The 21,941-nt window shown below is 45.2% G+C and overlaps 1 protein-coding gene across 12 annotated transcripts in view; it reads left to right on the top strand.

The window, feature by feature from the left end:
* The window catches only part of LOC137346623 (elastin-like), a 508,685-nt gene that overhangs the window by 66,497 nt on the left and 420,247 nt on the right, over positions 1–21,941 (top strand). For 11 of the 12 annotated variants that reach the window (XM_068010226.1, XM_068010221.1, XM_068010222.1 and 8 more), the window contains exon 3: positions 5,877–5,954. The exons of the other annotated variant lie outside the window; for it this stretch is intronic. In XM_068010226.1, coding sequence (XP_067866327.1) covers positions 5,877–5,954 — 78 coding nt within the window. The remainder of the gene's footprint in view (positions 1–5,876; positions 5,955–21,941) is intronic. 12 annotated transcript variants of the gene reach the window in all.

The following is a 21,941-nucleotide window of genomic DNA, read 5'->3' as shown; positions in this document are numbered from 1 at the left end:
GAATGTAATTGCCAATTCAGTGAGTGTTTCACTATTTACGTGCTATAATCATAAAAGAGCTGATCGGACAGGTTTTCTTGAGTTTAACAAAGAAAGAGGTTAGCTTTAGTGTACCTAAACTGATCTAAATAAAATAATAAACTATGCTCCAACTTTCTCTCTCTCACACACACACACACACAGTTTACAGAGTAGGGAAGGATAGATTTGTCGGATTAGAATCCAGAACACAGTCTGTGGAGTTTCGTGACTCGGTTGTCTTCTGGATATACTTGGTGGTCCTGAGGCTTCTGGTTTGTAGATATGGCCACCAGATTCAGTGGTCCTCCTGGAACACAGCAATGCGGATGAGTTCTTCACAGGGTCTTTGTCTGCCGCAGTGATGCTTAGGTGGTTACAGCCAGCAGGCAGGGTTCAAAACGTGCCAGGTGGACTGGAGAGAGAGAGAGAGGGACCTCTCCCCCCCTCACTTGGGTCTCTTCTGATCAGTGTCGGTTGCTTGTCTGCTTTGAGTGCTTAGTTTCCACCACTTTAATGTCCCAAGATTGCCTTTAATGTCTTGTTAATGGGGACTGGCCAGGTGAGGCACTCTAAACTTCTCAAGTCTTTGTTCTGGAGGGGACTTGCCAGATATAAGAACATAAGAACTAGGAGCAGGAGTAGGCAATTCAGCCCCTCGAGCTTGCTCCACCATTCAATACGATCATGGGTAATCTCATCCTGACCTCAACTCCACTTTCCTGCCCGTTCTCCATAACCCTTCAATCCATTTCTAATTAAAAATCTGTCTATCTCCTCCTTAAATTTACCCAATGTCCCGGCATCCACTGCACTCTGGGGTAGTGAATTCCACAGATTCACGACCCTTTGAGAGAAGTAATTTCTCCTCATCTCTATTTTAAATCTGCTACCCCTTATCCTAAAACAATGATCTCTCGTTCTAGATTGCCCCACAGCGGAAACATCCTCTCTATGTCTACTTTGTCAATTCCCTTAATCATCTTATATACCTCAATTAGATCTCCTCTCATTCTTCTAAACTCCAGAAGAGTAAAGGCCTAAACAGCTCAATCTCTCTTCATAAGACAAGCCCCCACCTCTGGAATCAATCTCGTGAACCTCCTCTGAACTGCCTCCAATTCCACTACATCCCTCCTCAAGTAAGGGGACCAAAACTGTATGCAGTACTCCAGGTGCGGTCTCACCAATGCCTTGTACAGTTGCAGCAACACTTCCCTACTTTTATACTTTATTCCTTGAGCAATAAATGCCAAAATTCCATTTGCCTTCCTTATCACCTGCTGTACCTGCAAACTGGTTTTCTGTGATTCATGCACGAGGACACCCAGATCCCTCTGCACTGAAGCACTCTGAAGTTTCTTTCCGTTTAGATAATAATTTGCCTTTCTGTTCTTCCGGCCAAAATGGATAACCTCACAATTATCCACGTTAAACTCCATCTGCCAAATTTTGGCCCATTTATCGAATCTATCCATATCCATTTGTAGATTTCTTATTTCTTTATTGCAACTTACCGTCCCACCCATTTTAGTGTCATCTGCAAATTTGGCTATAGTACCTTCTATCCCTGCATCCAAGTCATTTATATAGATTGTAATTAATTGGGGCCAGAGGACCGAACCCTGTGGCACCCCACTAGTTACATCTTGCCAAACAGAAAAAAGCCCATTTTCACCGACTCTGTTTTCTGTTGGTTAGCCAATCCTCTATCCAAGCTAATAAATTGCCCCTAACCCCATGTGAACTTAGCTTGTGTATTAACATTTTGTGCGGCACCTTATCAAATGCCTTCTGGAAGTCCAGATAAACTACATCCACAGGATCCCCATTATCCACTTTGCTTGTTACATCTTCGAAGAACTCTAGCAAATTAGTCAAACACGATTTACCCTTCCTAAAACCATGCTGACTCTGATGGATTGCGTTTTGACTTTCTAAATGTCCTGTTATTACTTCCTTAATAATGGATTCTAACAATTTCCCAATGACAGATATTAAACTAACTGGTCTATAATTTCCTACTTTCTGCCTCCCTCCCTTTTTGAATAAGGGCATTACATTAGCTTTTTTCCAATCTACTGGAACCTTTCCCGTATCCAGAGAATTTTGGAATATTACAACCAATGGATCCCCTATCTCCACTGCCACTTCCTTTAAGACCCTAGGATGTAGGCCATCAGGCCCTGGGAACATGTCTGCCTTCAACCCCAATAGTTTGCTCAGTACATTTTCCCTAGTGATGATGATTGTTCTCAGTTCCTCCCTTTCTATAACCTCTGCATTACCTGGTACTAGTATCCTCCACCGTGAAAACTGAAGCAAAATACTGATTTAGTGGCTCTGCCATTTCTGTGTTCCCTTCTATTAACTCCCCAGTCTCATCCTCCAACGGACCAACATTCACTTTCGCTAGTCTCTTCCCTTTTATATACTTATAGAAGCTTTTGCTATCCGTTTTTATGTTTTGCGCTAGTTTTCTTTCATAATTTACCTTTGCTCTTTTTATTACTTTTTTAGTAACCCTTTGTTGATCTTTAAAAGTTTTCCAATCTTCCAGCCTGCCACTGGCCTTTGCAATATGTTATGCCTTAGTTTTTGTCTTTATGTTATCCTTAACTTCCTTGCTTAGACATGGATGTTTTTTCCCCCTCCTAGAATCTTTCTTCCTCTCTGGAATGTATTTTAGTTGGGATAAATTGAATATCTCCTTAAACATCTGCTACTGCTCGTCAACTGTCCTACCTTGTAGTCTTCCTGCCCAGTCCACTAGGGCAAAATCTGTCCTCATGCCTGTATAATTACCTTTGTTTAACTCCAGAACGCTCGTGTGGGACTCCAGCTTCTCCCCCTCAAACTGACTTTGAAATTCTAGCATGCTATGATGACTTTTCCCTAGAGGATCCTTAACAATAAGATCATCTATTAATCCCACCTCATTACACAACACCAAATCTAGCCTGTTCTCTGGTTGTTTCCACAACATATTGCTCCAAAAACAATCTGTAATACCTTCAATGAACTCTCCCTCGAGGCTACCCGTGCCAATTTGACTAATCCAGTCTATATGCATATTAAAATCACCCACTTCCAATCCCCCAATATTTCCTGATTTATATTGTCTATCCTTCCGAAATACTGAGTACCCTTGGATATTCAATTCCCAAACCTGGTTTCCCTGCAACCACGTCTCAGTAATCGCCACTAAATCGCCATTTGTCTCTATTTGCGCTGTTAACCCATTTATTTTATTCCGAATGCTTCGTGCATTCAGATACAAAGCCTTTAAGTTTGTTCTATTATTAAATTTCCCTACACTTGTACAATTCCTTCATGCAATATGATGTTCACACGTTCTGTCCCTTCCTTTTATTTTCTGGTAACAATCAGCTTCACCACTAACCTGCACTCCTACCTTCTCCTTTAACTTCCTGTTTTTCCATGCAACTGAACCCTCCCCCCCACTGTTTAGTTTAAAGCCCTATCTTCAGTCCTAGTTATGTGATTCGCTAGGACTCTGGTCCCAACATGATTCAGGTGGAGCCCGTCCCATCGGAACAGCTTCCTCCTTCCCCAGTGCTGGTGCCAATATCCCACAAATTCAAAGCCATTTCTCCCACACCAATCTTTGAGCCACGCATTTACCTCTTTAATCTTATTGACCCTTTGCCAATTTGCTCGTGCCTCAGGTAATAATCCAGAGATTATTACCTTTTTGGTTCTGCTTTTTAATTTAGCCCCTAGCTGCTCATATTCCCTCAGCAGAACCTCTAACCTCGTTCTACCTATATCGTTGGTACCTACGTGGACCATGACAACTGGATCTTCCCCTCCCACTCAAGTTCCTCTGCAGCCCAGATGAGATACCTCAAACCCTGGCACCAGGTAGGCAACAGAGCCTTCGGGACTCTCGATCCTAGCCACAGAGAACAGTGTCTATGCCCCTAACTATACTATCCCTGATTACGACTACATTTCTCTTTTCTCCCCCCACTTGAATGGCTCCCTGTACCACGATGCTGTGGTCAGTTTGCTCATCCTCCCTACAGTCCCTGCTATCGTCCACACAGGGAGCAAGAATCTCGAACCTGTTGGAAAAGGACAATGGCTGAGGCTCCTGCAGCACTACCTCCTGGATCCCTCTACCTGCCTCTCTCATAGTCACACCCTCCTGTCCCAGACCACTGGCCAATTTCAAGGGGTGTGACTGCCTCCTGAAACACAGCGTCCAGGTGACTCTCCCCCTCCCTGATGTGTCGCAGTGTCCGAAGCTCAGATTCCAGCTCATCAACTCTGAGTCGGAGTTCCTCGAGCAGCCAACCCTTGCTACAGATGTGTTCACTGGGAATCACAATGGGGTCCACCAGCTCCCAAATCATGCAGGTACAACACATCACCTGGTCTTGCAGACAATTCGACTCCCTCTCAATGCAGTGGAATGCAATGGATTTTGATTCAAATTTCAGTGGCCATTTTAGCTGCTAGCAGTCACCTTTTTTTAAATTTAATTCAGGTTTCCAGTCGTTGGATTAAAAAAAAAATGTATCACTTGGTATAGCATCTGTCCGTGACACCTTCCTCAGACCAAAATAGGAATTGAACCCACACTAGCCATCATCCCCCAATAAAGGAGCATAGGGGTTGAAAGAGCATTCACCAATGGTGGAGCTGGAAACAAAGCATACTCTTGTTTCAGTGAAGTGGTGGATGCATGTAAGCATGTAAAATTGGAAGAGATGACTCAGCAAGGCCATACAGGGATTTTTTTTTATATTTGTTTGTGGGTGTGGGTGTTTCTGGCTAGGCCAACATTTATTGCCCATCCCAAATTGTCCTTGAACTGAGTGGCTTGCTAGGCCATTTCAGAGGGCATTTAAGAGTCACATGTAGGCCAGACTAGGTAAAGATGGCAGATTTCTGAACCAGGTGGGTTTTTACAACAATTGATAATGCTTTTGTGGTCGTTATTAATCTAGCTTTTAATTCCAGATTTATTGATTTAATTCAAATTTTACCGTCTGCTGTGGTGGGGTTTGAACCCATGCCCCCAGAGCATTAGCCTGAGCTCTGGATTACCAGTCTAGTGACATTACCACTACACCACCACCTCCCCCAACGTCAAGTCAGGATGAGAATATGGAAGGCAGTTCACTAGGGCACAGAAAGCCAGTGGAGTGTGGAGAAGAAGGGCTGATAGAAGTACGGAATGTCGTATACATAAGGCAAATTGATTGAATTTTAATTTGTGAACTTTTGACGTGGAATGTCAGTTAGGGGTACATTAGAGAATTTCAATCTTTGAGGTTAGAAAGAAATGGACTACAGGATGGTGGATGCGAGTTAACGGTGAAGAGACCAAACATTTTGGAGGTAGGAGGAAGTGGTCTTGGTAATGAAACAGATGTGAGGAAAGAAGCTGAGTTTGTGTTTCAGCCATGTGCTGAAGTTGTGGATCTGCTGACAGTTTGAGGTATCAGCTAAGAAGTTTGACACATCAAGACAAAAGGAAACAAAAATACTGGCTAGAGTTCAATAAAATCAATTCAGTTTTGCCTCATTAAGATAGAGGAAATGTTTGCTCAACTTGATAATATTGGACAACAAATTAGAAAGTACAGGAATAGGCTTTGGATCAGTTGAGGAGGCAGAGAGACAAGTTTGGGTGTCTATATACAGTCTATATGAATCCTGACTTTCTGATTCACTGACCTGGAATACTGCACATTATAAGAAGATGTTTTTTTTTAATGTGATTAACACTAAATTGCCCCCAAAATTTCCTTCACAGTTGCAAGCCTTAAAATAGAACTTGTAACTCCTAAATAATGACTAACTTATGTTCTGCTGTTTCATTGCAGGGGGTCAGGCTCCTGGGGCTGGAATTCTACAGCATCATGTACCTGGTGCATCTAAAGCAGCCAAACTTCCAGGAAGAGGTAACATATTCACAGAGTACATTGCATAGTGACTTAGTGGTAAGCTGATACCATGCTAGCGTGGGCACGTCGTATATCCGTAGACGTCAAACATATTGGAGTTTAAGTCTAAGTTTTAATAAATTTCACTTTTCTCCTTTAAACCTGAGAAAACCTGGTGCATTGGTTTCTTTGCCTTATAATTGGAAAGATGTGAACAAGGTTTCACAAAATGGGGAGCTCAAAACACAGTGTGTTTAAAAAAAATCCTGTTACAATAAGACTAGCTAAAGACAGCAGAAGACCCCTAGACTACTTTCGCACCTGGTCGTAATAACGTACAGAGCATCTTTTTGCCAATTTCTAAATTGCAGAATGTCCACTTTCATGATAGCTTGGGAACATGTGATTGACAATTGGTTAAAGAATTTTAACATCAGTGCAATATCATTCACTATGAGGAATGATTTCGAGGTTAACTTTTCCATAGCCTGTGTATTCATTTTCTAGGAGCCAAGTTGCAGTTCAAAAACAAAGCCAAACCAATGCAGGATCAGTGTAGTTGACTGCAATTGATACTAAAGGCATTTTGCAGGGTCTTCAACCTTAACTAGATCAGGAGGCTAGACTGTCCAGAGGGATTAGAGCTGCTTCATTATCTTTTTGTAGAACAGAGTCGCATAGAGACAAAGTCAGTTGTCCACAGATTCACTCAATATGTGGCTTCCTTGGAAGTGTAAGTTGAATGGAAAATGTAGAAGTTCAATATGTTGATCCTCTCCAAATAACCATTGGAGGGAGATATGGAGTACAGATTAAAAAGCTTGATCCAAGTCCACAGCACCATTTTATCCTCTAACTGTGTTACCAGTTCATTGGGATGAATGATCTGACTTGATAGCAGCTCACCACCACAGCCTGTGTTAAGGCAGTCAGCTGTTTGTGCCTTGTTTACTCAGGAGGAGGATGTGGTGGGGCTAAATTTTTTTATTCTTTCTTGGGATGTGAGCATGGCTTGCAAGGCTAGTATTTGCTGCCCATTCCTAACTGCCCTTGAGAAGGTGGTGGTGAGTCACATTTTTGAATCACTGCAGCCCATGTGGCCACACTTTTTGGGATTTTCTTCTCCCTGCTGCTTTCACATGCATTCAAGTCCTCTGAAGAAGGAATTTTCCTCCACACAAGATCAGGGGGCAGGTTGTTCAACCTTGCCCGTCTAAGAGCGAAGTCCAAAGTACGGAAAGTCCTCATCAGGGAACTCCTCTTTGCTGACGATGCTGCTTTAACATCTCACACTGAAGAGTGCCTGCAGAGTCTCGTCGACAGGTTTGCGGCTGCCTGCAATGAATTTGGCCTAACCATCAGCCTCAAGAAAACGAACATCATGGGGCAGGACGTCAGAAATGCTCCATCCATCAATATTGGCGACCACGCTCTGGAAGTGGTTCAAGAGTTCACCTACCTAGGCTCAGCTATCACCAGTAACCTGTCTCTAGATGCAGAAATCAACAAGCGCATGGGAAAGGCTTCCACTGCTATGTCCAGACTGGCCAAGAGAGTGTGGGAAAATGGCGCACTGACACGGAACACAAAAGTCCGAGTGTATCAGGCTTGTGTCCTCAGTACCTTGCTCTACGGCAGCGAGGCCTGTACAACCTATGTCAGCCAAGAGCGACGTCTCAATTCATTCCATCTTCGCTGCCTCCAGAGAATACTTGGCATCAGGTGGCAGGACCGTATCTCCAACACAGAAGTCCTCGAGGCGGCCAACATCCCCAGCTTGTACACACTACTGAGTCAGCGGCGCTTGAGATGGCTTGGCCATGTGAGCCGCATGGAAGATGGCAGGATCCCCAAAGACACACTGTACAGCGAGCTCGCCACTGGTATCAGACCCACCGGCCGTCCATGTCTCCGCTTTAAAGATGTCTGCAAACGCGACATGAAATCCTGTGACATTGATCACAAGTCGTGGGAATCAGTTGCCAGCGTTCGCCAGAGCTGGCGGGCAGCCATAAAGATGGGGCTAAAATGTGGCGAGTCGAAGAGACTTAGTTGGCAAGAAAAAAGACAGAGGCGCAAGGGGAGAGCCAACTGTGCAACAGCCCCGACAAACAAATTTCTCTGCAGCACCTGTGGAAGAGCCTGTCATTCTAGAATTGGCCTTTATAGCCACTCCAGGCACTGCTTCACAAACCACTGACCACCTCCAGGCGCGTATCCATTGTCTCTCGAGATAAGGAGGCCAAAGACACCAGAGTGCTGTTAGAGGCTTTTGACCCAGCAACAGTGAATGAATAGTGATATAGTTCCAAGTCAGCATGATGTGTGACTTGGAAGGGAACTTGCAGGTGGTGGTTTTCCATGTGTCTGCTGCCCTAGTCCTTCTAAGTGAGGAGTCAGGAAGCTGTTTTTACCTGAAAAAGCTTTCTTAAAAAATTGCAAAGATAAAAACTATTGGGAGCTGCAAGACAAAATTCAGCATTTCTAAACCAAACATTTGGCAAATTGTCGAGTGTCTCTGGTAGAATGCATAATTTGCATATAGAATGAATAAAATACATGTATTGAATTTATATATCAATAGAAAGCAAATTAAAATAGACTGAACTCTGAATTATTGCATTTTTTGATTTTTTTTGCTCTATTTCTGTCAAAGTCGTCTTTAAAACAAACTATAACTTAAAATGCGTAGAATTAAGACAATTTTTTCAGCTATTGATTCTCGTGATAAAAAACAAACCTCTAATAGCACATTCAAAATAATTCATTGTCTCATCTATATTAGAAACAATAATGCTTGCAATCATAAAACCTGTTTCTCGAACCAAAGGTATTACCGATAACCTTAAAATAAAAGCAAAATACTGCGGATGCTGGAAGTCTGAAACAAAAACAAGAAATGCTGGATTCACTCAGCAGGTCTGGCAGCATCTGTGGAAAGAGAAGCAGAGTTAACGTTTCGGGTCAGTGACCCTTCTTCGGAACTGACAAATATTAGAAAAGTCACAGATTATAAACAAGTGAGGTGGGGGTTGGGCAAGAGATAACAAAGGAGAAGGTGCAGATTGGACCAGGCCACATAGCTGACCAAAAGGTCACGGAGCAAAGGCAAACAATATGTTAATGGTGTTTTGAAAGACAAAGCATTAGTACAGATTAGGTGTGAATATACTGAATATAGAACATCAGCAAGTGCAAACCTGAAGAAAAACAACCTGAAAAAAACAGTGGGTAAGCAAACTGAACAAACTAAGATGAAATGAAATAAATGCAAAAAATGTAAAAAGGAATGCAAAAAAAAGGAAGAAAAAATAACTAAAAATGACTAAAAATGAAAGTAAAGTGGGGGGCTGTCATGCTCTGAAATTATTGAACTCAATGTTCAGTCCGGCAGGCTGTAGTGTGCCTAATCAGTAGATGAGATGCTGTTCCTCGAGCTTGCGTTGATGTTCACTGGAACACTGCAGCAATCCCAGGACAGAGATGTGAGCATGAGAGCAGGGGGGAGTGTTGAAATGGCAAGCAACCGGAAGCTCAGGGTCCTGCTTGCGGACTGAGCGGAGATGTTCCGCAAAGCGGTCACCCAGTCTGCGCTTGGTCTCCCCAATGTAGAGGAGACCACACTGTGAGCAGCGAATACAGTATACTACGTTGAAAGAAGTACAAGTAAATCGCTGCTTCACCTGAAAGGAGTGTTTGGGGCCTGGGATAGTGAGGAGAGAGGAGGTAAATGGGCAGGTGTTACACCTCCTGCGATTGCAAGGGAAGGTGCCCTGGGACGGGGACGAGGTGGTGGGGGTAATGGAGGAGTGGACCAGGGTGTCGCGGAGGGAACGATCCCTTCGGAATGCTGACAGGGGAAGGGAGGGGAAGATGCGACTGGTAGTGGCATCACGCTGGAGGTGGCGAAAATGGCGGAGGATGATCCTTTGGATATGGAGGCTGGTGGGATGAAAAGTGAGGACAAGGGGAACCCTGTCACGGTTCTGGGAGGGAGGGGAAGGGGTGAGGGTAGAGGTGCGAGGAATGGGTCGGACACGGTTGAGGGCCCTGTCAACCACAGTGGGGGGAAATCCTCGGTTGAGGAAAAAGGAGGTCATATCAGAAGCACCGTCATGGAAGGTAGCATCATCAGAGCAGATGCGTCGGAGACGGAGAAACTGGGAGAATGGAATGGAGTCCTTACAGGAGGTAGGGTGTGAAGAAGTGTAGTCGAGGTAGCTGTGGGAGTGAGTGGGCTTATAATGGATATTGGTAGACAACCTATCCCCAGAGATGGAGACAGAGAAGTCGAGGAAGGGAAGGGAAGTGTCAGAGATGGACCATGTAAAGGTGAGAGAAGGGTGGAAATTGGAAGCAAAGTTGATAAAGTTTTCGAGTTCGGGGCGGGAGCAGGAAACGGCACCGATACAGTCATCAATGTACCGGAAAAAGAGTTGGGGGAGGGGGCCTGAGTAGGACTGCAATCCCTTGCAATCGCAGGAGGTGTAACACCTGCCCATTTACCTCCTCTCTCCTCACTATCCCAGGCCCCAAACACTCCTTTCAGGTGAAGCAGCGATTTACTTGTACTTCTTTCAATGTAGTATACTGTATTCGCTGCTCACAGTGTGGTCTCCTCTACATTGGGGAGACCAAGCGCAGACTGGGTGACCGCTTTGCGGAACATCTCCGCTCAGTCCGCAAGCAGGACCCTGAGCTTCCGGTTGCTTGCCATTTCAACACTCCCCCCTGCTCTCATGCTCACATCTCTGTCCTGGGATTGCTGCAGTGTTCCAGTGAACATCAACGCAAGCTCGAGGAACAGCATCTCATCTACCGATTAGGCACACTACAGCCTGCCGGACTGAACATTGAGTTCAATAATTTCAGAGCATGACAGCCCCCCACTTTACTTTCATTTTTAGTTATTTTTTCTTCCTTTTTTTGCATTCCTTTTTACATTTTTTGCATTTATTTCATTTCATCTTAGTTTGTTCAGTTTGCTTACCCACTGTTTTTTTCAGGTTGTTTTTCTTCAGGTTTGCACTTGCTGATGTTCTATATTCAGTATATTCACACCTAATCTGTACTAATGCTTTGTCTTTCAACACACCATTAACATATTGCTTGCCTTTGCTCCGTGACCTTTTGGTCAGCTATGTGGCCTGGTCCAATCTGCACCTTCTCCTTTGTTATCTCTTGCCCAACCCCCACCTCACTTGTTTATAATCTGTGACTTTTCTAATATTTGTCAGTTCCGAAGAAGGGTCACTGACCCGAAACGTTAACTCTGCTTCTCTTTCCACAGATGCTGCCAGACCTGCTGAGTGAATCCAGCATTTCTTGTTTTTGTTACCGATAACCTTGGTGTAGCTATACCACAAAAACAGGTTTATTTAGAGCATGATGATGTTTCTTGTTAAAATAGTCATTTGAAACCGTAGGCCAGGATATTTTTGGGGTCACAATGTCGGGATGGTGGGGGGCCGGAAGATTGTACCAGCAGTGGACCACTACGGAGTCCGATGCCGGGAGTGCCGGGCCCAATCTTCCCGGTGGCGGCAAGGCTCCATGGCAGCCCTCCGCCACAGGGCGATGGGACTCGGCTTTACATATTTAAATTAAGTAAATGAATAAATATAAATAAAATTCACAGCAATCTTACCTGCTGCCCGGCATCTTCTGAGAGGCAGCTGGCATTCACGCACCTTCACCTTCCTGTCCAGGGAAAGCTGGCGCCAGTGAGGTGGGGAAGGAAGGTTCTTAGGACTTTTAGTACAGTGTGTGGAGGGGGGTGGGGGGAAACGGGGTCTGATCGGCATTAATAGTGTAGGGGAGGTGAGGGGGAAGAGGTGACCTCTGCACTTTGATTAATTTGTGGGGGAAAAGGTCAAGTCTTGCAGGTAAATGTTTTGCCGGGGTGGGAGAGAGGGCAACACTTACATTTAATTATTATTGGAGGGGAAGGGGTGATAGTTTATTTTGTGGTGCATTTGGGGGGGTGGGGGGGGTAGGCTTTTAAAAATTTAAATGTAACGTCAGGATTGGCTGCTCTTTAAAAATGGCGCCAGCGCCTGCACACAGGCAGCTGACGCCATTGCTGGCGTCGCAGAGCCCACCCCGTCCAGTTGATTGAGAGGGTTGGCCCAACTGGCACTAAACAGCGTATTATGTTGGGCTGTCACACGGTAGATTGCGTTGGCATGGTGGTGCCCGGGCCGCCATTGTTTTTTCCCGCTGCCACTCCTGGCGGCAGGAAAGAAAATTCAGCCCATTAAGTGCAGCATAATGATTAGCTTTTTATCTCCACAATAAAAATACAGCTTTTACTTTTCTTGATATAATTTTTTTTCAGGCATTTTTCATGTTAATGCGATCCAACTGGTACATTGCAAATGAGATGTTAAAGAGTTCCATGTGGCACCGCAGCCTCAGGTTGTAGACCCCTATTCCAGGTGGTAGAGATCATGGGTTTGGAAGGTGCTGTTGAAGGAGGCTTAGCGAGTTGCTGCATGGCATCTTGTAGAAAGTACACACTGCTGCCACTGTGTACCAGTGGTGAAGGCTGTGAATGTTTAAGGTGGTAGATGGGGCGCTGATCAAGCAAGTTGCTTCGTCCTGGATGGTATCAAGTTTCTTGGATGTTTTTGAAGCTACACTCATCTAGGCAACTGGGAGAGTATTCCATCTCACTCCTGACTGTGCCTTCTAAATGGTGGATAGACTTTAGGGAGTCAAGAGGTGAGAAACGCGCAGCAGAATTTCCAGCCTTTGGCCTGCTCTTGTAGCCACAGTATTTTTATGGCTGGCCCAGTTATGTTTCTGGTCAATGGTAACCCCAGGATGTTGATAATGGGGGATTCAGCAATGCTAGTGCTCTTGAATGTGAGATGGTTAAATTCTGTCTTGTTGGAGTTGGTCATTGCTGGCACTTGTGTGGCACGATTATTACTTGCCATTTATCAATTTATCAGCCCAAGCCTGAATGTTGTCCCGGTCTTGCTGCATACGGACATGGACTGCTTCAATATCTGAGGAGTTTCAAATGGTACTGAACATTGTAAATCATCAGTGAACATTCCCACTTCTGACCATATGGAGGGAAAGTCATTGATGAAGCAGCTGAAGATGGTTGGGCCTAGGTCACTACCCTGAGGAACTCTTGTAGTGATGTCCTGTGGCTGTGATGATTGGCTTCCAACAACCACAACCATCTTCCTTTGTGATAGGATTTACTCCAATCAGTGGAGATTTTTTCACAGATTCCCATTGCCTTCAATTTTGCTAGGGCTCCTTGATGCCATACTCAGTCAAATGCTGCCTTGATGTCAAGGGCAGTCACTCTTGCCTAACCTCTGGAATTCAGCTCTTTTCTCCACTTATTGGCCAAGCCAGTCGTGAGGTCTAGAGCCAAGTGGTCCTTGTAGAACCCAAGCTGAGTATCAGTGAGCAGGTTATTGGTGACTAAGTACCACTTGATAACGTTGTTAATGACACCTGCCATCACTTTGCTGATGATTGAGTGCAGACGGATGGGGCAGTATTGGCTGGATTGGGTTTGTTCTGCTTTTTATGGACAGGACATACCTGGGCAATTTTACACATTGTTGTGTAGACACCAGTGTTATAGCTCTACTGGAAAGGTTTGGCTAGGGGCATAGCTTGTTCTGCAGCACAAGCCTTCAGTACTACAGCAGGGATGTTGTCGGGGTCCATAGACTTTGCTGCATCCAGTGCCTTCAGCCATTTCTCAATATGACGTGGAGCAAATCGAATCAGCTAAAGACTGCCATCTGTGATGCTGGGGACCTCAGGAGGACGCCCAGATGAATCCACAACTCAGCACTTCTGGCTGAAGATGGTTGCAAATGTTTCAGCCTTGTCTTTTGCACTAACATGCTGGGCTTCCTCATCATTGAGGATGAGGATGTTTGTGGAATCTCCTCCTCAGGTTAGTTGTTTAATTGTCCACCACCAGTCACGTCTAGATGTGGCAGGAATGCAGAGCTTTGATCTGATCCGTTCGGTTGTGGGATGGCATTGCTCTGTCGCATGCAGCTTCCGCTGTTTACCATGCATGTAATCCTGTGTTGTAGCTTCACCAGGTTGGCACCTTATTTTTAGATGTGCCTGGTGCTGCTCTGAGCATGCTTTCTTGCACTCCTCATTAAACCAGGTTTGATCCCCTGGTTTGATGGTAATGGTAGAATAAGGGATATGTCAGCCTCCTCCTGTGCGCTTCCAGTGTCCCTGACGACCATATGTGCAGGAAGTGTATCCAGCTGCAGCTACTGGCTATCCGCATTACAGAGCTAGAGCTGCGGGTGGATTCACTATGGAGCATCAGCGATGCTGAGATTGTCATGGATGGCATGTTTAGTGAGGTGGTCACACCACAGGCAAATGCTGCAAAGGCAGCAAGGGAATGGGTGACCACCAGGCAGAGTAGAGGAAGGCAGGTAGTGCAGAAGTCCCCTGTGGCCATCCCCCTCTCGAACAGATATACTGCTTTGGATATTGTTGGGGGAGATGGCTCAGGGGAAAGCAGCAAGTGTTAAGTTCATGGCACCATGGGTGGCTCTGCTGCACAGGAGGGGAGGAAGAAGAGTGGCAGGGCTATAGTGATAGGGGATTCAATCGTAACGGGAACAGACAGGCGTTTCTTCGGTCGCAAACATGACTCCAGGATGGTATGTTGCCTCCCTGGTGCTAGGGTCAAGGATGTCACGGAGCGGCTGCAGGACATTCTGAAGGGGGAGGGTGAACAGTCAGAGGTGATGGTACACATTGGTACCAACGACATAGGTAGAAAGAGGGATGAGGTCCTGCTTAGGGAGCTAGGCAGCAGATTAAAAAGCAGGACCTCAAAGGTTGTAATCTCTGGATTACTCCCAGTGCCACATTCTAGTGAGTATTAGGAATAAGAGGAGAGAGCAGATGAATGCATGGCTGAAGAGATGGTGCAGGAGGGAGGGCTTTAGTTTCCTGGATCACTGGGTCTGTTTCTGGCGAAGGTGGGACCTGTACAAGTTGGACGGGTTGCAGCTGAACCAGAACGGGACCAACATCCTTGCTGGGAGGTTTGGTAGTGCTGTTGGGAGGGGGTTGAAACTAATTTGGCAGGGGGCTGGGATACAGAGTGGAGGTACAGTAGGAGGTGATGCGCAGTCAAATATAGAAGAGAAAATGAGTCAGTCTGGAAGGCAGAGCAAATATAGACCTGTTAAGGTACAAGTGAATAATGCAAGGCTGGATTGCATCTATTTTAATGCAAGGAGTCTTACCAGTAAGGCAGATGAATTGAGGGCATTCATTAACACATGAAAATATGAAATTATTTCTATCACAGAGACATGGTTGAGGGAAGGGCAGGACTGGCAGCTCAATATTCCAGGGTATAGAATCTTCAGACGTGACAGGGGAGGGTGTAAAAGAGGAGGTGGCATTGCACTGTTGATCAAGGAGTCAAGTACTGCACTAAGGAAGGATGATATCTTAGAAGGCTCCTCAAATGAGGCCATATGGTAGAACTTAAAAACAAAAAGGGGGCAATCACTTGGCTGGGAGTGTACTACAGGCCTCCAAACAGTCGGGGAGAGATAGAGGAGTCGATATGTAGGCAAATCTCAGAGAGGTGTAAAAATAATAGGGTAATAATAGTAGGCAATTTCAACTTCCCCAATATCAACTGAGATAGTCTTAGTGCAAAAGGCTTAAAGGGGGCGGAATTCTTAAAATGCAAGCAGGAGAGCTTTTTGATCCAGCACGTAGAAAGTCCTACAAGAGAAGGGGCGGTACTGGACCTAATCCTAGGCAATGAAGCCGGACAAGTGGTAGAAGTGTCACTGGGGCAGCATTTCGGGGATAGTGAGCATAACTGTGTAAGATTTAAGGTAGTTATGGAAAAGGACAAAGAGGGACTGGAAATAAAAGTACTGAATTGGGGTAAGGCCGATTTCAATATGATAAAACAGGATCTGGCCAAAGTGGACTGGGAGCAGCTACTAGTAGGAAAGTCTACATCAGTGGGAGTCATTCAAAAAGGAAATAGTGGGAGTTCAGGGCCAACATGTTCCCGTAAAGGTGAAGGGTAGGACCAACAAATCCAGGGAACCCTGGATGTCAAGGGATAGAAAGGATTGGATAAGGAAAAAAAAGGAGGCTTATGGCAGATTTAAAGCGCTGAAAACAGCGGAGGCCCTAGAGGAGTATAGAAAGGGAGGTACTGAAAAAAGTAATTAGGAGAGCGAAGAGGGGACATGAAAAAACACTGGCAGGCAAGATAATGGAAAATCCTAAGGCGTCTTATAAGTATATTAAGGACAAGGCGATAACCAGGGAAAGAGTAGGGCCCATTAGGGACCAGAGTGGCAGTCTGTGTGTGGAGCCCGAGGACATTGGTTAGGTTTAAATGATTGTTTTTCATCTGTGTTCACTATGGAGAAGGACGATGTAGGTGTAGAGATCAGGGAGGGGGATTGTGATATACCTGAACAAATTAGCATTGAAAGGGAGGAAGTATTAGCTGTTTTAGTTGGCTTAAAAGTGGATCAATCCCCAGGCCCAGATGAGATGTATCCCAGGCTGTTGTGTGAGGCATGGGAAGAGATAGCAGGGGTTCTGACACAAATTTTCAAAACCTCTCTGGCCACGGAAGAGGTATCAGAGGACTGGAGGACAGCGAATGTGGTACCATTATTCAAGAGGGTAGTAGGGGTAAACCAGGTAATTACAGGCCAGTGAGTCTACATCAGTGGGAGGGAAACTATTGGAAAACATCTGAGGGACAGGATTAATCTTCACTTGGAGAGGCAGCAATTAATCAGGGATAGTCAGCATGGTTTTGTCAGGGGGAGATCGTGTCTAACAAGCTTGATTGAATTTTTTGAAGAGGTGACTAGATGTGTAGATGAGGGTAAGGCAGTTGATGTTGTCTACATGGACTTCAGTAAGATTTTTGATAAGGTCCTACATGGGAGATTGGTTAAGAAGGTAAGAGCCCTTGGGATCCAGGGCAATTTGGCAAACTGGATCCAAAATTGTCTTAGTGGCAGGAGGCAGAGGGTGATCGTCGAGGGTTGTTTTTGCGAGAGGAAGCCTGTGACCAGTGGTGTACTGCAGGGATCAGTGCTGGGATCCTTGCTGTTTGTAATGATTTAGGCGTGAATATAGGAGATATGATCAGTAAGTTCGCAGATGACACAAAAATTGGTGGTGTCGTAAATAGTAAGAAGGAAAGCCTTAGATTACAGGATGATATAGATAGGCTGGTAAGATGGGCGGAGCAGTGCCAAATGGAATTTAATCCTGAGAAGCGTGAGGTGATGCAGTTTGGGAGCACTAACAAGGTAAGGAAATATACAATGAATGGTAGGACCCTCGGAAGTATAGAGGGTCAGAGGGAACTTGATGTACTTGTCCATAGATGACTGAAGGCAGCAGCACAGGTAGATAAGGTGGTTACGAAGGTATATGGGATACTTGCCTTTATTAGTCCAGGCATAGAATATAAGAGCAGGGAGGTTATGATAGAGCTGTATAAAACGCTAGTTAGGCCACAGCTGGAGTACTGTGTACAGTTCTGGTCACCACACTATAGGAAGGATGTGATTGCACTGGAGAGGGTACAGAGGAGATTCACCAGGATGTTGCCTGGGCTGGAGCATTTCAGCTATGAAGAGAGACAGGATAGGCTAGGGTTGTTTTCCTTAGGGCAGAGAAGGCTGAGGGGGGGACCTGATTGAGGTATACAAAATTATGAGGGGTATTGATAGGACAGATAGGAAGAAACTTTTTCCCTTAGCGGAGGGATCAATAACCAGGGGGCATAGATTTAAGGTAAGGGGCAGGAGGTTTAGAGGGGATTTGTGGAAAAAAAATTTCACTCAGAGGGTGGTTGGTATCTGGAACACACTGCCTGAAGTGGGGTAGAGGCAAGAACCCCCACAACATTTAAGAAGTATTTAGATGTGCACTTGAAAAGCTATAGCATACAAGGCTACGGACCAAGTGCTGGAAAATAGGATTAGAATAGATAGGTGCTTGGTGGCCAGCACAGACACGATGGGCTGAAGGGCCTGTTTCTGTGCTTTATAACTCTATGACTTTATGACTAGGAGATTACAGATTGTGGTTGAATATGGTTCTGCTGCTGTTGATGGTCCACATTGCTTCTTGGATGCCCAGATTTGAGTTGCCAGATCTGTTCTGAATCTATCCTATTTAGCACAGTCATAGTGCCATAAAACATGATGGAGGCTACCCTTAATGTGAAGATGGGACTTTGTCTCCACAAGGACTGTGCTGTGGTCACTCCTACCAAAGCTGTCATGGACTGATGCCTCTGCGGCAGGTAGATTATTGAGGGCGAAGTCAAGTAGGTTTTTCCATCTTGTTGGTTCCCTCACCACCTGCTACAGGCGTAGTCTGGCAGAAACTGTAAACTAGTTAAGATACCAAGATAACAGAAACTGTCTGTCAATGCCATTAACTGTCTATCAGCTGAAAGTGGTTGCCTGAATAGGTGTTAATTGCTATAGCAGGGAGCTGAATTAGCAGTTTTAACTTTGGTGTGAGTCGGAAGCTCTATATAAGTAAAGTGTTTGTTACCGCACAGAGCGGTCTTGAAAGAATGCAACATTAACAGAGAGCTAAATTCAGGAACTTGGAGCAAGTGGGAATTTGGTGCAGAGGGAGATGGAGGTGCTGCTTTTTATTCCTTTTTTTTTACCTCCAGTAACTGGTGAGTTTTTTTTTGTTTCCAAGCTAGGAAACAGTAACTTGCTAGCTTTACTAAACTGTAACTATTAGTAAATTAGTAACTTAAACTGGAAAAACTAATTAATTAATAAAACTAAAATAATTGATTCAAATAAAAATAGCTAATTAACTAATCAAATCAATAATTAATGTTAGATAGATATGGCAGGGCAGGTGGTCTGCCTTAACTGCAGTATGTGGTGTTATAGCCAGGCGCTATGGGGTGTGGGTGGTTCCCACTGTTCACCTCCCAACTGAGCACAGAAGGTGCTTTTGTTACTTGTGTTTTAGTCCCTTGTGTTTTATTTGTCAAATAACCAGACAGTAACAGGTTTCCTTCTAGGCTTAAAACAGAAGATTAACTATTTATTGAACAATATTCATGCCCGAAATGGTTGGCACTGCGCGCGTGCACACACACACACACACACACACACACACACACACACACACACACACACACACACACGAATAGATAGAGAGGAAAAGGGTAAGTGGTTTGAAGTGAGGTAGGTGTTCGGGGTTCCTGGTAAACCTGTTGAATCTTCTTGGAGGACAGTTTTTCTTTTAATGTTGCAGGCCTGGTTGTTTGTAATTTTCTGGTGGTTAAGACTTCAGACGGCAGGTAGTGGTCACTTTCAGTTCTCTGCTGCACCAAGCTGATGTGTAGAATTCGCAGTGGGGCTCCTTCTTTGGCTTTTTCTGGATCTCTCACAATTCTTGGCTGGACAGGCTTTTTTGTGATATTGTTGTGAGCTCGCTTGCCCACGCTCTCTCTCTTTCTCTCCTCTCTCTTTACAGCTACCTTTTAAGTAAAAATCTCTCACATTAGCCTCTGTTAGGAGATGCATGGCCGCTCCCTGTTTTGACTACACAATGTCCAGGACATGGTTACTTCACACCTTCTTTGATTCAGAAGAACCCATTCAATTCATGAATGTGTTAGGACCAGGTGAGAAAGGTGTCCAGGGGTATTTTCAGTTTCAGCTGGTCTTATTATAACAGGGTTTAATTTTTAAACACACTGTGTCTTGACCTCCCCCCTTGGTGAATCCTTGTTCACCACTTTCCAATTATAAGGCAAAGAAATGAGCACACCAGGTTGTCTTAGGTTTAAAGAAGAAAAGTGACATTTATTAAAACTTAAACTCTAATTCGGTTAATGCCTAAGGATACACGCCACGCCCACGCTAGCATGCACATGCAAATAGGGACAGAAAAGAGCAAAAGAAAAATAAAGTAGAGCAGTTTGAGGCAGTCTGTGAAGGGGGTTTCTTGTTACTGTTTCTATGTTTCCAGCTCACCGTAGAGTCTTTGATTGCAGACAGCTCTTACTTTTCGATGGGACCCAGTATTCTTCTTAAACCTTGTTCACGTAGGAGACTTTTCTTTCTTTGAGTCCAGACTTGTGCAGACTTGACTGCACTCTCCTGTGACACTTTGACCAGGTGAGGCATTACCCTCATGGTTTCGGTGCCTCCTCGAGGTCTCTCTTTGTCTCTAGGTTCTGGTGGGGTGCTTCTAGAGTCTGCATTTACATAGGAGGATGTGGGGTCCAACCTTTCACATCTTTCGGGGTTGGTTGACCGGATAGTAGGGGTTTTCATCCGGGATTCTTGCCGGACTTCCTTTAACCTGCCCTCTTGGTCACTTTTTCCCTTTCTCTTTCTAAACTTTTGCCAGCCGTGTGTCTGCCTGTCCCCTTTTGTTCTCGGCGGGGTCCCTTACAGTTCACCAGCCCCCTGCTGGAGAGTCCTCCTAACACCGGTTCAGGACTTAGGGATGCAGGTTTCACTGTAGGTTGGGGCTTCCCCTCAATCTGGCACAGGTGGCAGCAACTCCTGCAGTACTTCACCATATCTTTGTGGAGTTTTGGCCAGTCAAACTGCTGTCTTATGCGGGCTTTGATCTTTCGTATACCGGCATGTACAGCCACTGTAGTCTCGTGGGCCCTTCTTAATATTTCACCCTGGTATCTCTGTGGTACCACTAACTGGTGAACTACTGTCCACTCCTTTCCCTCAGGTCTGTGAGGAGAACTCCATTTCCTCATCAGTACTTCATTCTTTTAGTAGTAGCAATCAGGGACTCCCTCTGCTTCACTTTCAGATTGGGGGACAGCCTGTGCTAACTCTTGCAATACTGGGTCGGCTCGCTGAGTCTCAGCTAGGAAAATTCCATTTAATTCATTCCCTGGGTCTCCGAACTTTCCAAAGAAAGTTTTCGGCAGGCAGATCTCATGGTCATTTGCCTGCAGTACTAATGCAGTCTCCTCTGGGGGAGCTGGTTTGATCATGGCCTGATCCACTGCACATTCAGGGAAACTGCAGGAGACCATCTCCTGCCACCGCCCTGTCTCTCTGACCTCCTGCGGTCTTTCTTTCACTATTGCGGGGGCTACTGTCATCACCCCTGCCAGATCATTACCTAGGAGCAGGTCAGCCCCATCCACAGCCAAACTAGGGACAATCCCTATGGTCACCAGTCCCAAAACTAGGTCGCACTCCAGGTGCAGCCGGTGTACAGGTACAGGCATACACTGCCCTCCAATACCATTCACCACTATTCTGGTGTTCACTGCACTCTCCGGGGGAAAGGTCAGGCCTTTTCCCAGTAAAAGCGATCTAGTGGCCCCTGTGTCCCTGAGAATTACTATGGGCTTGTTTTCCCCATTCGAGCAATATGGGGTTACTTTCCCTGCAAATACAAAACTTGATAACCTTCAGGAATCCTATTAATTAATTTCATAATTAATTTTACCTGCACTGGCCATAGTAAGCTTCCTGAGTTGCTCTCTTACTGCAGTCAAAGCCACAGCTTGTTCTGTGTTTTCCATCAGGGTCCGTTCTTCACTGAGCGGGTGTGCCCTGATTAACCCTACCGATTTTCCCTTTAGTTTCCAGCAGTCAGCTTTTAAATGCCCTGTTTTATTACAATGGAAGCACACAGGTCTCCGGGTCTCGCTCTTACTCACAGCACCTCCCTTTTTGGTTGGAGGAGGGCCCCCTGTGTCTTCTGCTTTCCCTTCTCTCTCAGGACTGCCTGGGCTCCTATCACCTTCCCACCCTTTGTCCTTTTTGGATTTCTGGGGGTGACCAGGAAAGTTTCTCCCCTGGGAAACCGACTTATAAATGAAAGCAAACTCATCGGCCAGAAGAGCTGCTTGTCGGGCTCCCTGAACCCACTACCCCTTTACCTGGCTCTTTATTGAGAGTGGGAGAGAGTTTTTAAATTCCTCGAAAAGATTACTTCTGTGAGAGTCTC

This window comes from Heterodontus francisci, chromosome 30, assembly GCF_036365525.1.
Source record: "Heterodontus francisci isolate sHetFra1 chromosome 30, sHetFra1.hap1, whole genome shotgun sequence".
In the NCBI taxonomy this organism is placed as follows: domain Eukaryota; kingdom Metazoa; phylum Chordata; class Chondrichthyes; order Heterodontiformes; family Heterodontidae; genus Heterodontus; species Heterodontus francisci.
This window is presented reverse-complemented; position numbering and strand designations above follow the sequence as displayed.